The sequence below is a fragment of the Clarias gariepinus genome, chromosome 3 (genome assembly GCF_024256425.1).
Source record: "Clarias gariepinus isolate MV-2021 ecotype Netherlands chromosome 3, CGAR_prim_01v2, whole genome shotgun sequence".
NCBI classification, from domain to species: Eukaryota; Metazoa; Chordata; class Actinopteri; order Siluriformes; family Clariidae; genus Clarias; species Clarias gariepinus.
In genome coordinates this window covers 2467378-2478028 of record NC_071102.1, presented here as the reverse complement: position 1 = coordinate 2478028, position 10651 = coordinate 2467378, and the positions used below count along the sequence as shown (strand labels likewise).

The 10651-nt window shown below is 34.8% G+C and overlaps 1 protein-coding gene across 1 annotated transcript; it reads left to right on the top strand.

Moving 5' to 3' along the window:
- Window positions 1-1390: 1390 nt before the first annotated feature.
- Window positions 1391-7519, top strand: LOC128518581 (uncharacterized). The gene is made up of 6 exons (XM_053491736.1): window positions 1391-1499; window positions 1754-1975; window positions 2568-2773; window positions 3827-3871; window positions 5738-5782; window positions 6931-7519. Exons 1-6 carry the CDS (start codon window positions 1490-1492, stop codon window positions 7057-7059), a joined length of 657 nt encoding a protein of 218 aa, XP_053347711.1. The 5' UTR covers window positions 1391-1489; the 3' UTR covers window positions 7060-7519.
- The last annotated feature ends 3132 nt before the right edge of the window (window positions 7520-10651 follow it).

The following is a 10651-nucleotide window of genomic DNA, read 5'->3' as shown; positions in this document are numbered from 1 at the left end:
GGGTGAGGGTGAATTTAAGACATCTATGAACTAATTCTATGAACCAATTCAGTTTAATTGTGAGCCCATTCTAAAGCATGACAGTGAGATATGAAACGTCTCTTCTTGTTATATATATATATATTTTAATTCATTCATTCATTTATATATCTTTTTAAATAAATCATCCTGCATTAGAAGAATTTCGTCTTAGACTTCCCTATAAATTGTAATGTAATTTAATTTTGTGTTATATTTTCATGCTGTAAAATAAATCACACTGCTTAGAATCACATCCATCAATCAGTTCACTGTTAAAATGATCTTAGTGTCTTTAAATATAAACAGAATTGTAAAATACTTTGCATTTGTGTGTCTTTGCATGTACAGTAAGACTCTCTTCTGTATTTAAATGTAAATAAAACACTGCTGCATGTAATGTGTTGTCATTTTAATAAAACATAGAATTGATATACAGTAACTAAAACCTCCCTATTAGTACTGTCACCCAGACATGTAATGTGTATGTGGGAGTGCCAGTTAAAGCCGTACAACTATTTAACCCTCATAAGCATCAAGTTATAATGAGTAAAATGATATAAACTTGTTCATTAACTTGATTTTACTCATTAGCATCAAGTTAAAGAAGCAAACAATCCATATGTTTAAACAGTGTGAGGCCCAAATATCAGAGTATAATACATTTTATTTAGTTCGGTAGTTAGTTATTTTACAAGCACTATTAATTTTAATAAAGAAAAAAGTTAATTGTATTTTATTGAGTGAAAACTAATACATCCAGTTTTACTTTATTCAGTGTACAATGGCATCCTCATTTACAGAAAAGCAGCTTTGGATTGTATCAGTAAGGCTAATTAAAACACTGCTGTGAAAAATAGAATGTAACAGTTTCTACAGAAATCTAATCTGAATGATTTGATGATGTCATGGTTCTTGGAAACACCTTGGATTCCCACATGTATCTTCTGCATGCTCTCACAATCTCACCAAAACGTCCAGTATCTTCAGTGAAAGACGGTGATGTCATCATCGCTTTTCTATATTATTAGTAATAATAATAATAATAATAATAATAAATGTGTTCAGGAAGAACTATAAAACAGTACATGGCATATATAATCTTAATACTGTTGGACACCAATATAGATTTTAGATTTAAATTTTACACCAAATCATATAAAACAATGATCTTAAGGAGAGACAGAATTCATATTCATATTATATAATATTATTTTAAGAATATTATACTAATATAAAGTATATGAAGGCTCTTAACATTGTTTAAGCCGTTATCATTATACCCACTAATAGTCACTCGGACAATCAGCAGGGTTTTTCCCCTTTAAAACCAGGAACTCAGTCTCATCTCTGAAAGTGAAAGTAACAGAGACGCCTCCTCCCTCATTCCTCCTTTCTGTGGTTTGTAAATCATTTGTTTTCTAACAGATTCCCTGTGCATCGAGTAGCTGGACTGAGATTGACCTTCAACATGTTTCGAGGTATGTGTTCTTGAACAAACATTAATGTGTATTAGGTGATATTATGTTGATCCTGTTTATCCATTTGCTCTGAGGATGACTCGACAAAACCCAGCATTTGCCTCTAATTATCCAGATATACATTTAGCTAAATCCGTGTATTCTTGGACATTTACTGTTAACAAAAATAGTCCTTTTATATTATAATGTATATTCATTACATAGTTATAAAGTTAAATATAATCTATATTATTATTTGTATGTTGTTTTTTTAGGTAATCCAATCATGAAAAAAAATTATGTCATGGTCCTTGGGAACACCATGAATTCCCACAAAACCTTTTTGGAGGCCCTCACATCCAATAGAGGCAGTGATATAACCTCACTAAAACTTTGTGAAGTGTCTTCATCGGACAACAGTGATGTCATCATTGCTTTTGTTCCGATTGCGTCTCGAGCTGGTACTGACATTTCAAATGCAATGGAGAAGATTCCTAGTAAGTATTAGTAGCTCTATTTTACTGTAAAGAGACTTTAATTTTATTATAGTATTTTATATTATTATTATTTATTACATTAAAGGAACCGCTCTCAAAAAGGCCTCTTTCATAAGGGTAGACAATAAATAAATAAAAGCTTTGGAGATATATATATATATATATATATATATATATATATATATATATAAATAGCTTTGTGCTTTTTCACATCAGCTTTATTCAAACCTTTTTCTAATAGTTTTATTAATTAATTTATGAAGTGTAGACTGTGTAGCCTCTTTAACTGGTTGTTAAAAAATGTGTTTCTTGGTATGTTTTTTTTTTTTTTTTGGTTAGTTTGCATTAAACTCCGATGCTTACACCTGATTTTATCTCTTAAATTAAGTTAAACACTTAGTCTTCTAACTAATCAACTACTATTAAACATTCATTAGAAATCCTGAGTGTTTAAACTGAGATAAAATCAGGAATAAACATCAGCACTATTGTACTGTACATTAGCATTCAACACAACTCTGATCTATTTTTGATGAAGAAAAGTGTCATTTATTAACTTAATGTCATCTCTCTCTTTCTTTCTCTCTCTCAGAGGAGAAGCCTGTTGTTCTTGTTGTGCTCCACCACACCTTTGATCCAGATTACATCGCTCCAGACAGCAGACTCCGTGTAAACAATGAGAGAGTGTTTGTTGTAGATTGTCTCTTCCATGAAGATCAGGGGCTGCTGAAATGCCCGCGCAATGACGATGCAATCAGAGCCGTGAAGGAGCACCTGATGAAAGGCACTAACACTGAGGTCCTGTCACTTATAATGCTTACATTAAGTAAATACATAATCAATACATATCAATCTGTACTGTATACTCATTCGCTTCTAATAGGACTTCAAAGTCCTCCACTGTCTCCAGTAATTAGTAACTTTGTCCTTTAATCCCACTGGAACTTTTTTCTGGTTTGGAAATGACAGGAACGATGGCTGGATAAAAATGGATTTGTTACTGAGGTGGAACATCCTAATCCTGTAAACACATTCTCATATTCACTCAACAATTTTTTTGTAGACTTGGTTCTCCAATTTAAAAAAAATCATAATTGTTAATATTATTATTATTATTATTATTATTCAATCCTAGCTCAGAGCATGCTTTTAATTTTAGGATAACAGATGTTTCTTGGTTTATGACCAGGAATTCCATTTAAAACTCTTGTATGCACACCTGAGCTGTGCCTTGCCCACTGGCGCCATCTCATGTCCTAAATGTTGTATTACTCAGCAGCTGAGCTTCAGTAGTGGAATTTTCATTGCTATTTTCGCAGCCTTTATATGACTGACAGCATGTTGCTCTCAGATGAGGCATTAAACTTCTGTTTGTTCACATGGATTGGATTTATAAACATATCCATAAAATTTCAGTTCCTTCATGTGTCTTGCATTTTTTTGCTACATTTTTTAATGTTTTATTTGTTTTTATTGAGATTTGCTCGATTGATTGATTGATTGATTGATTGATTGATTGATTGATTGATTGAAACAGTTGGTGCACACTTTCTCCTATGCTGGACATTTCCATTTCATTGTGTGAACTCCTCCCAAACTCTCATTGCACTTGCCGATCAGCTCATGGATATATTTGTAGTAATGTAGTTTAGTGGAACGTGGTTTTTCATGTATCACTTTCCTTGTCATCGTTCACAACGTGGTCTCATTGCTTAGTTTATCATTAAAGAGTTTGATGAGAGTTTGGATCGCTCAGCATCTATACAGTATCTATTGCTAAACACAATTATTGTGACATTTATTAAGGTGACGAATGTGTTTACTCCACAAACTTTTCTCTATAATTCACAGATGCAGCAAAGTATGACCCATCAGGAAGAAGAAAACCAACAACTGGTATGGATGTTCATAACACATTTACAGTACACTGTAAAAAATGTCTGTAATTTTAACAGTAAAATACCGTATAAACGCTACAGAATAAAACTGTATTTCACAAAACTTGGGATAAGACCTTAAGACCTTAAATGTAACAGTTAAAAACATATGAAAATATGGTTTATTGCAGTAAAATTAAAAAAAGTTATAAATGTAACATATAAACTCTCAGAGAAGGTATTTGTTACTAATATACTGAAGCATCAGTTTATATTTTACTAAACCTTAATAGAGTTAAAAAATCTGAAAAATATCTGCTCTGTAAAAAAAACAACCATAAATTTTACAGTAAAAAAAATAATTAATTTAGTCATTAAACTGAAAAAGAAATACGGTAGCAACGTTATTGGTTGTACAGGATTTTAATAGTTTTTTCTACAGTTTATAGCCGTCTAATATACATTAACCAAGGACTTTAAAGTCGTGAATGGTATTCCACTCTTTGATCACTGTGGCAAGGACAGACGCTAGCACGCGCCACTTTGCCCACCGCCCAGCAGACCTGCACATGCACACCTTTCCTTCCCTTTTCCCCTTCCTCTCTCCTTTAACCCTTTTCTTCCCTAATTAAAATTACCCCTTTTCCATAAGACCTCGCCACATGTATGTGTTTGTTGTTGCCCCCCTTGTGCCAAACCCATTACAAAATACATGAACATATTTAACACCCCGGTGCAGTGTGCACTTAAAAATCTAAATGCAGGACAAAGGACATAAACAATTTTAACATGTGTGTGATAAAATAATTTTTTTGATGCAAAGTTGTAATAAAAGCCCTTCTATAAAATTCTATGCTTGGATTGTCTGCCCAAAACGCTTAAAAATGTCCACCCTGACACTTTGATTTTAAGAATTTAAATAAATAAATAAATAAATAAAAGTCTTTATTAAATAAATGATAAAATGATGCTTTCACAGAATTGCTGAATGAATTCACTGTGGCTATTCATAATTTAAAAAAATAGTCCAAGAACGACAGCAATTGTGTAGCAAGCATGGTAGTGTAGTGGTTAGCACTGTCGCCTTCCACCTCCAGGGTTGGGGTTCGATTCCCGTCCTTGTGTGCATGGAGTTTGTATGTTTTCCCAGTGCTTGGTGGGTTTCCTCCAAGTACACAACCCCCCCCCCCCCCCCAATATGCAGGATAAAGCTGTATAGACGATGAGTGAGTGAGTTCTGACCTGAAAACGATAGAAATTAACTATTATTCTTTATCTATCTAACATAAATCTTTAAATGAGACAGTTCTGGGCTGTAAAAAACATGGTTATGGTTCGTATTTGTTACAATGTAAACCCTGGAATTTGATGGAATAAACTGTTAATTAGACAAAAAAATAACCAATTTTTTTTAATATATTTTTTTTATATTAATAATACCGTAAAATAACCAATTAAAATCTGTAAAATATACAGTATAATGAGTGCAATCCCGTACAACCAAAAACATTGCTACCGTATTTTTTACGGTAGAATTCTGGCAACCACAGCTGCCGTTTTTTTTTACTGTAAAGTTTACAATTTATTTTTAGAGTGTATATACTGTACAGTGTCAACAAAAAGTTTTCAGAGACGTTTAAGTTTTCTATATTTTGTTATAGAATATTATATTTTGTGCATCATTCTATGCACAATCCATTACAATTACAATCTTTTTTTCAACCAATCTGCCAGCTTTTAGACAGATTTTCTACAAAGCTCAATCCAGTGCCTCTGACACCACATTATATATAATATTAACATTCTTGTAATAATTAAAACTCACACAGACATTTGTAAATGTGACAAATGCATTTACTCCACGAGCGTATTCTCTCGTTCACAGCTACAGCAGAACAGAACCCATGAGGAACCACAGCACCAACGAACGGTAAAGATATTCATAGCATAGAGATAACATTCTCACGCGTAATTAACTGGAGACAGAAGTGCACAAATAAAACATGCACAATGTCCTCTACTCACTTAAAGTTTGCCAGCTGCCTGAAATGCTTACAATTAATAATCAAACACTAAAGTTTAACAACGTTGTTGACTGTTTTTAGAAAATTACGGAATCCCATTGTGGCAGCAGTGCCTCATAACCTTCCAACTTTTTTTAGGAGCATGAGATAAAGTTGAGAGAAACTTTATATTTATATTATATAAGAATCAGACATAGTTTACGCTATAGGGTAATATCTAGTGATTTGTAATATGTAGATTGATAGAGAAAAATGTATTTAGAATGCAGGGAGACAATTAAAGTGTTAACCGGAATTATAATAAAAAACAGGCAATAGTTAAGCGATCAGCAAACAACATGAACTGGGCAAGACTATACAGGATGACAGATAATCCTCAGCAGACGTGTTTGTAGACCGAGTTGTAGTTTGATTTTAGAATTGATGTGATGCCCCGTAACAGTCAGTGGAATCTCGACAACATACAACAATCCAGTGTACACACACTAGATCTTACAATGGAAATAGTTCTGTCCATGAACTGTCTGAACGTACACTTTCTTTAAAAACACGTTTTTAAGTTTAAATATATTAAAAAAACATAAGTTTAAATATATATGTTTAAATTGTATATATTTTTAATAAAATAAAATAAAAATACCAAGGTGGCTAAGTGGTTAGCACGGTCACCTTGCACCTCCCGGGTCTGGGGTCGATTCCCCCCTTGGGGTCTGTTTTCGTGTTTTCCCTGTGCTTGGTGGGTTTCCTCTGGGTGCTCTGTCCAAAGACAGGCAAATTTGGTTAATTGCCGTTCCCAAATTGGCTGTAAGGGAGTATATGTGCCCTACAATGGATTGTCACCCTGTCTCATGCTCCTGGGATAGGCTCCAGGCCCACTGCGACCCTGTGTAAATGATAAGTGAGTAAGGGAGTGAGTAAAAATACTTTAAAAAATATATATATATAAAAAGAGCAAGGATTACTTTACTGTTGCATGTGTGTTTTCATAAAAAGAAAATATTTCCAAAGAGGATTATTTATGTTAGTCACATTTTGCTTTTTCTTTCTTTTGCAGGTGAATTTCAAGATGATGATATGTATATTGTTTGGTGTTAGTGTTTTTGTAGGTATTGTAGTGGTGATTGGTTTGATCATCAGGAGGATTGTATTTCCACACTTCTCAAATTCCAGTTCTCTTAATTAATTTCATTTTGTTCACTTCATTTATGAAATACAATATTTCTAGAGCTTGTATCAGGTGTATATCTATAAAATAATAATTTGCAGTTTAATATATAAACTTCGAAGCTGTTTGTATAAATATTTTTTGTTCTTCCCCCTGCATGAGCTTCGCACTGTGTGTTTGTATAGTTCAGCAGAACACCATATCTGTATACAGATTATCCCATAATGTTATTATTCTACAGAAATTAGCTTTATTATCTCTCTTAAGGCTACATCTTGCATTTGCTGCTACACAACAACTTTACAAATAAAATTACAGAACAGCTCAGTTTCCTCTTACCTCCCTGAGTGTCACGCTGGATTTAAATGTCCTTGTGTCTTTGTGGATTTCTCTGTGTGCGTGTTTATGTCCCTCAGCACAGACATGAACTCTAATGCGACAAGACAGGTTCAAAAGAAGGACATAATGCGAGAGAAAAAGAGAGACTTTAATATAGAGTCACACATGTGTTCAAGTATTCAAGAACTACTTGTTTAATGTTAAAAGCATGTTTAAATTAACATCATTTATTAGTTTTTATTTAAAAAAAAGTCCCTTATTATGTGTGGCATCAGGCTTACAGCCAGTGCACCTCAAAACAGAATTTATCAGTAAATCTTTACCTGTTATCTGCTCCCTATAAGAGGGCTGATCGATTGCATATCACCACCGAGGTGCTGCATATTCTGCACCTTACTCTCACCAACCTCACCAAGCATCCCAAGAAACTAACTAACTGCTCATGTGCAAGTGTGTGTGCACGTGTGTGTGCGCGAGAGCACATACTAATAAAAGAGCACTTATATCCCTGTCTTCCAGTTTGCATGTTTTTTGTGCCCACTGAAAGTATTGCACTGGTGGAGGATGCGGGCAGTTCATTAGTCACCTGTTTGTGACAACAATGCTCAAGACTAATATCAGGGAAATTGCAGTGAAACTGGAAGGCAAAGAAACATCCCATACAGACACATCAGACACAGGGCTCAGAGCTATCCTTTTACTGGACTTTGACGAAGGAGACCTCCTAATAGGAAACTTACACAGCAGAACAAAAATATGCTACTATAAAGGTGATATATTTGAGCTTCTCTTTTACCATTAAATGACAGTAGAGGAGCTCAAATATTATGTATCCGGATGACATTTAATGCTGGTCACGCCCCTCTACAATGGCCGGTAAAGGGATAAAGATATGACTCTCGCATTACATGCTGGTTCCTCACACTGCAAGATTTCATAACAGAATAACTTCTTGCTCGTCAAAGGAATGGAGCTCACAGTGCGCATCCAGCACCAGGGACTACTCTACCACATTAAAAAAAAGACAGGGTGCTGTAACTCACCAAGAGTTACAAAAGTTACAAAAAGGGGCGTGGTTACATCGTTCGGGTAAGAGTCCCTTAACTCACTCAATTGCCTCCTCAGCTTGCTCGCCTTCTGCCTCATTTACCTCTGCCAGGCTCAGCGACTCGCCCAGTTGTAGATCAGCAAATGCCAAATTATACATAGTGTATACTATATACATGTATAGTCTATCATTTACAATAAGTGTACATTGGTGGCCTTTTTTATTATTGACAATCAAGTTAGTAAGAATAATATGTTATATTAAGTAAATATTTGTAAATATTTAGTATAAAGTCCTTTATTCTTTAAACCCTGCTGTATCCGGCTGGATATAGAGTAAAAAATACGTCTGCAATACAGTAATGTTATCATTAATCGTTTAATCCATGCCAGTTTGATTGTTCCATGAAGAATACATTTCACGTTAAAATTCCAAAGCATTTTTGTGCAGGGTTGGACACCTCAGCTTCAGAAAGTCAAAGTCCTGCCACATATTTGTTCCATCCATTAATTAAACCAGCTGATTCTAATTAGCACAATTAGCCAGATAGACTCGATATAATTAGTGACATCACCTGGGCTGTGCTCAGGGAGAACTGTATGAAACAGTGATCTACAGGAGTAACATTACATGCCGTCATTTTATTCATTTCATATTCATAGAATATAATATTATACTATTATGGAGACTTGTGACATTCTATAAGCTACAGTTACTCAGCAGGGTTTTTCCCCTTTAAAACCAGAAACACAGTCTCATCTCTGAAAGTGAAAGTAACAGAGACGCCTCCTCCCTCATTCCTCCTTTCTGTGGTTTGTACATCATTCGCTTTCGAACAGATTCCCTGTGCATCGAGTAACTGGGCTGAAAATGAACTTCAACATGTTTCGAGGTATGTGTTCTTGATTAAACATTAATGTGTATTAGGTGATATTGTGCTGATCCTGTTTATCCATTTGCTCTGAGGATGACTCGACAAAACCCAGCATTTGCCTCTAATTATCCAGATATACATTTATTTATTTCTCCTTTGTCATTTCTATTTAGCAAAATTGTACAGTTATACAATAATTTATTATTTAAAAGCATATTAATGCATGTACATTTATACATTTACATTTTAAACGTGCATTTAAGTATAATATATTGGTTAAACCTAAACTCCATTATTATTTGTATGTTGTTTTTTTTCAGTTTCTCCAATAAAAAAAGTTTATGTCATGGTCCTTGGGAAGACCTTGAATTCCCACAAGCCCTTTTTGGATGCTCTCACAACCTCACCCAATCTTTGTGAAGTATCTTCAGTGAAAGACAGTGATGTCATCATTGCTTTTGTCCCGAATGTGTCTCGAACTGGTACTGACCTTTCAGCTGCGATGGAGAAGATTCCTGGTAAGTACAATTTTACTTACTATTAAGTGCTATTTATCATAAGTCTTTATCATAAAGCCTCTCTTATAAGGGCAGGCAATAAAAAACAAAAATTAATTAAAGGAATGAATGAATAATAACCTTGGAAATAGCTCCAACCCTTTTTCACATCAGGTTTATATAAACTGTCTTTCTCTCTCGCGCGCGCCTTTAGTGTGTGTGTGTGTGTGTGTGTGTGTGTAAAGCACCCCTTTTTGCTACACACACACACACACACACACACAGTAAAGGCGAGAGGGAGAGAGAGAGTGTGTGTGTGTGAGACCCGGCACGGTGTCAATATACGCTCGCGCACACACATAAGCTTACACAGGCTGAAACAGAGACGGTAAAAATGGATCTTTAACCTCTGTAGTAAGATTTTCTTTTGCTTTACACGCGTAGCACAGACGTTTACAAAGACAAAATAAAATATGTTTTACACACACACACAGTCACAGTGTTATAGTAAACAGTACACTGTGCACGGATGTTGATTATACCAGTAAGAGACGAGCACTAAGGCCCAGCAGGGGAGACGATTACCCACAATTCCGCAGCGCAAGACAGAGAAAAACCGTTGGCTCAGTTGTGATCACGTGACGCTCGGCGTCAAAACAAGAAGCGCATGCGTAATACATAATACTCAGTGCTCGTAAACCAAGACAATGCTAGGTTTTCAAGTCAAAATTTATTACAAATCCTTGCTCGTTTTATGGAACACTCGTAAACCGCGTTACTCGTAATCCGAGGTTTCACTGTATATACATTTTAAGTTTTGTTATATATAAAAGTCTTATTTCTCTGAAGAGT

Bases quoted from the DNA above. Each gene is read 5' to 3' on its own strand.
- LOC128518581 (XM_053491736.1), top strand. The intron at 2,774-3,826 runs GTCCTGTCACTT...TATAATTCACAG, and splicing joins TGAAAGGCACTAACACTGAG to ATGCAGCAAAGTATGACCCA. The intron at 5,783-6,930 runs GTAAAGATATTC...TTTCTTTTGCAG, and splicing joins AACCACAGCACCAACGAACG to GTGAATTTCAAGATGATGAT.